General features: G+C 57.6%; 1 protein-coding gene across 2 annotated transcripts; it reads left to right on the top strand.

Annotated features, from left to right (window-relative positions):
- Positions 1 to 438: 438 nt before the first annotated feature.
- On the top strand, positions 439 to 4,231 carry LOC116272784 (class I histocompatibility antigen, Gogo-B*0101 alpha chain-like). Of its 2 annotated transcripts, XM_031661585.1 has the most exons (9): positions 439 to 468; positions 827 to 1,034; positions 1,164 to 1,433; positions 1,679 to 1,954; positions 2,528 to 2,803; positions 2,908 to 3,021; positions 3,461 to 3,493; positions 3,600 to 3,647; positions 3,819 to 4,231. In XM_031661585.1, exons 1-8 carry the CDS (start codon positions 454 to 456, stop codon positions 3,641 to 3,643), a joined length of 1,236 nt encoding a protein of 411 aa, XP_031517445.1. In that variant the 5' UTR covers positions 439 to 453; the 3' UTR covers positions 3,644 to 3,647; positions 3,819 to 4,231. The 2 variants fall into 2 exon arrangements, with proteins under 2 accessions (XP_031517445.1, XP_031517443.1); XM_031661583.1 differs by having other exon boundaries at positions 827 to 1,433.
- Positions 4,232 to 4,536: the final 305 nt, after the last annotated feature.

Here is a 4,536-nt window from a genome sequence, read left to right as displayed (position 1 = left end):
AGGAAAACAGGCAGTGCTTGAGCGTCCGTGAAGAGCATTGGGTCTGCATGGAGCACTCGCAACTTTGAGGTGATGACTACAGGCTCCCGGTTGCAATAGACAGTAACAAACCCTGCTTCTTTGTATTCAGGAGATGTTCTGGACTCACACAGAGAAACTCGGACTAGGGAATGAACGTAATTTTAAATGCAACAACTCAGTCACAGATCCATAGTCTGGGAAAGTAAAACTTAGGAGCTTTGTAATGCTGTTTTGACACAGGTCTTTTACAAATTGGATTTCTAATCATTCAGGGATTACCAATATTGTGCTACCTACTGTATTAATAAACAAAAAGGAAACTTCGTCTCTATGAGAATCTCTATGTGGTGCCTTCAGACAAAACTTCACCAGGTTTAGAGAGAAAACCCCTGTCTCTACACCTCCATTCCCAGGGCGAGCTCACTCTCTGGCATGAAGTTCCCCGTGGTCAGTTTCCCTGCACAAAGGTCCAAGGGGAGAGGTATGGAGTGGGAGGCAGGGAGTCCAGTTCAGGGACGGGGATTCCAGGACGAGTAGGGAAGGGGAAGGGGCTGGGCGCAGCCTGGGGGGGGGTCTCTCCCTGGTTTCCACAGACAGATCCTTGTCCAGGACTCAGGCAGACAGTGTGACAAAGAGGCTTGGTGTAGGAGAAGAGGGATCAGGACGAAGTCCCAGGTCCCGGGCGTAGCTCTCAGGGTCTCAGGCTCTGAGAGCCTTGTCTGCACTGGGGAGGCGCAGAGTTTGGGGATTCCCCACTCCAGTAGTTTCACTTCTTCTCCCAACCTGTGTCGGGTCCTTCCTCCAGGATACTCGTGACGCGTCCCCAGTTCCCACTCTCATTGGGTGTCGGATGTCTAGAGAAGCCAATCAGCGTCGCCGCGGTCTCAGTTCTAAAGTCCCCACGCGCCCATCCGGGCTCAGAGTCTCCTCAGACGCCGAGATGGCGGTCATGGCGCCCCGAACCCTCCTCCTGCTGCTCTCGGGGGCCCTGGCCCTGACCGAGACCTGGGCCGGTGAGTGCGGGGTCGGGAGGGAAATGGCCTCTGCGGGGAGGAGCGAGGGGACCGCAGGCGGGGGCGCAGGACCCGGGGAGCCGCGCGGGGAGGAGGGTCGGGCGGGTCTCAGCCTCTCCTCGCCCCCAGGCTCGCACTCCATGAGGTATTTCAGCACCGCCGTGTCCCGGCCCGGCCGCCGGGAGCCCTGGTATCTCGAAGTCGGCTACGTGGACGACACGCAGTTCGTGCGGTTCGACAGCGACGCCGAGAGTCCGAGGATGGAGCCGCGGGCGCCGTGGATGGAGCAGGAGGGGCCGGAGTATTGGGAAGAGGAGACACGGAGAGCCAAGGGCAACGCACAGACTGACCGAGGGAACCTGAGGAACCTGCTCCGCTACTACAACCAGAGCGAGGGGGGTGAGTGACCCCGGCCCGGGGCGCAGGTCACGACCCCTCCCCATCCCCCACGGACGGCCCGGGTCGCCCCGAGTCTCCTGGTCCGAGATCCGCCCCGAGGCCGCGGGACCCGCCCAGACCCTCGACCGGGGAGAGCCCCAGGCGCCTTTACCCGGTTTCATTTTCAGTTGAGGCCAAAATCCCCGCGGGTTGGTCGGGGCGGGGCGGGGCTCGGTGGGCGGGGCTGACCGCGGGGGCGGGGCCAGGGTCTCACACCATCCAGAGGATGTACGGCTGCGACCTGGGGCCCGACGGGCGCCTCCTCCGCGGGTATCACCAGTCCGCCTACGACGGCAAGGATTACATCGCCCTGAACGAGGACCTGCGCTCCTGGACCGCCGCGGACATGGCGGCTCAGAACACCCAGCGCAAGTGGGAGGCGGCCCGTGCGGCAGAGCGGCAGAGAGCCTACCTGGAGGGCGAGTGCCTGGAGTGGCTCCGCAGATACCTGGAGAACGGGAAGGAGACGCTGCAGCGCGCGGGTACCAGGGGCAGTGGGGAGCCTTCCCCATCACCTCTAGATCGCCCGGGATGGCCTCCCATGAGGAGGGGAGGAAAATGGGATCAGCGCTAGAATGTCGCCCTCCCTTGAATGGAGAATGGCATGAGTTTTCCTGATTTCCTCTGAGGGCCCCCTCTGCTCTCTAGGACAATTAAGGGATGACGTCTCTGAGGAAATGGAGGGGAAGACAGTCCCAGAATACTGATCGGGGTCCCCTTTGACTCCTGCAGCAGCCTTGGACACCGTAAACTTTTCTCTCAGGCCTTGTTCTCTGCCTCACACTCAATGTGTTTGAAGGTCTGATTCCAGCTTTTCTGAGTCCCTCGGCCTCCACTCAGGTCAGGAGCAGAAGTCCCTGTTCCTCCCTCAGAGACTAGAACTCTCCAAGGAATAGGAGATTATCCCAGATGCCTGTGTCCAGGCTGGTGTCTGGGTTCTGTGCTCCCTCCCCCACCCCAGGTGTCCTGTCCATTCTCAGGGTGGTCACATGCGTGCTGCTGGGGTGTCCCATGAGAGATGCAAAGCGCCTGAATTTTCTGACTCTTCCCATCAGACCCCCCAAAGACACACGTGACCCACCACCCCGTCTCTGACCATGAGGCCACCCTGAGGTGCTGGGCCCTGGGCTTCTACCCTGCGGAGATCACACTGACCTGGCAGCGGGATGGGGAGGAGCAAACTCAGGACACCGAGCTCGTGGAGACCAGGCCAGGAGGAGATGGAACCTTCCAGAAGTGGGGAGCTGTGGTGGTGCCTTCTGGAGAAGAGCAGAGATACACGTGCCATGTGCAGCATGAGGGGCTGCCGGAGCCCCTCACCCTGAGATGGGGTAAGGAGGGGGATGAGGGGTCATGTCTCTTCTCAGGGAAAGCAGGAGCCCTTCTGGAGCCCTTCAGCAGGGTCAGGGCCCCTCATCTTCCCCTCCTTTCCCAGAGCCATCTTCCCAGTCCACCATCCCCATCGTGGGCATCGTTGCTGGCCTGGCTGTCCTAGCAGTTGTCACCGGAGCTGTGGTCGCTGCTGTGATGTGGAGGAGGAAGAGCTCAGGTAGGGAAGGGGTGAGGGGTGGGGTCTGGGTTTTCTTGTCCCACTGGGGGTTTCAAGCCCCAGGTAGAAGTGTTCCCTGCCTCATTCCTGGGAAGCAGCATCCACACAGGGGCTAACCCAGCCTGGGGCCCTGTGTGCCAGCACTTACTCTTTTGTGTAGCACTGTGACAATGAAGGACGGATGTATCACCTTGATGATTATGGTATTGGGTCCTGATTCCAGCATTCACAAGTCAGGGGAAGGTCCCTGCTAAGGACAGACCTTGGGAGGGCAGTTTGTCCAGGACACACAGCTGCTTTCCTCCTGTTCCCTGATCCTGCCCTGGGTCTGTAGTCATAGTTCTGGAAATTTCTCTTGGGTCCAAGACTAGGAGATTCCTCTAAGATCTTATGGCCCTGCATCCTCCCAGCCTCCTCACAGGACATTTTCTTCCCACAGGTGGAAAAGGAGGGAGCTACTTTCAGGCCGCGTGTAAGTGGTGAGGGTGGGAGTGTGGAGGAGCTCACCAATCCTGTAATTCCTCTTGTCCCATGTCTCCTGCGGGCTCTGACCATCTCCTGTTTTTGTTCTACCCCAGCCAGCGACAGTGCCCAGGGCTCTGATGTGTCTCTCACGGCTTGAAAAGGTGAGATTCTTGGGGTCTAGAGTGGGGGGCGGGGGGGCAGAGGGGAAAGGCCTGGGTAATGGAGATTCTTTGATTGTAACGTTTCGAGTGTGTGGTGGGCTGTTCAGAGTGTCATCACTTACCATGACTGACTTGAATTTTTTGTTCATGACTTGTTTTCTGTAGCCTGAGACAATTGTCTTGTGTGGAACTGAGAAGCAGGATTTCTTCACGCCTCCCTTTTGAAGACACTCTGGCATCTCTTTCTGCAAAGGCATCTGAATGTGTCTGTGTCCCTGTTAGCATAATGTGAGGAGGTGGAGAGACAGCCACCCCCGTGGCCACCGTGACCCCTGTTGAAACGCAGAGCAGCGTTTCCTCCCCAGTCATCTTTCCTGTTCCAGAGAGGTGGGGCTGGATGTCTCCATCTCAGTCTCAACTTTATGTGCACTGAGCTGCAACTTCTTACTTCCCTACTGAAAATAAGAATCTAATATAAATTTGTTTTCTCAAATATCTGCTATGAGAGATTGATGGACTAATTGACTAATAAGTCAATTCCTAGAATTTCAGAGAGCAAATAAAGACCTGAGAACCTTCCAGAATCCGCATGTTCGCTGTGCTGAGTCTGTTGCAGGTGGGGGTGGAGAAGGCTGTGAGGAGCCGAGTGTGGACTGGGCCTGTGCCTAGTTGCTGTTCAGTTCTTCATGGGCTTTATGTGGTCAGTCCTCAGCTGGGTCACCACTGCCCCATCGTCCTTGTCCCTTCAGTGGAAACTTGTCCAGCGGGAGCTGTGACCACAGAGGCTCAGACATCGCCCAGGGCAGCCCCTGCACACGGGGTCTCTGTGCATTCTGAGACACATGTTCAGAGCCATTCACCTCCTGCCCTGCTTCTAGAGCTTCTGTTC

This window comes from Papio anubis, unplaced genomic scaffold, assembly GCF_008728515.1.
Source record: "Papio anubis isolate 15944 unplaced genomic scaffold, Panubis1.0 scaffold1959, whole genome shotgun sequence".
NCBI classification, from domain to species: Eukaryota; Metazoa; Chordata; class Mammalia; order Primates; family Cercopithecidae; genus Papio; species Papio anubis.
Note: the sequence above shows the minus strand (reverse complement) of the source record. Positions and strands in the feature narration are given on the sequence as shown.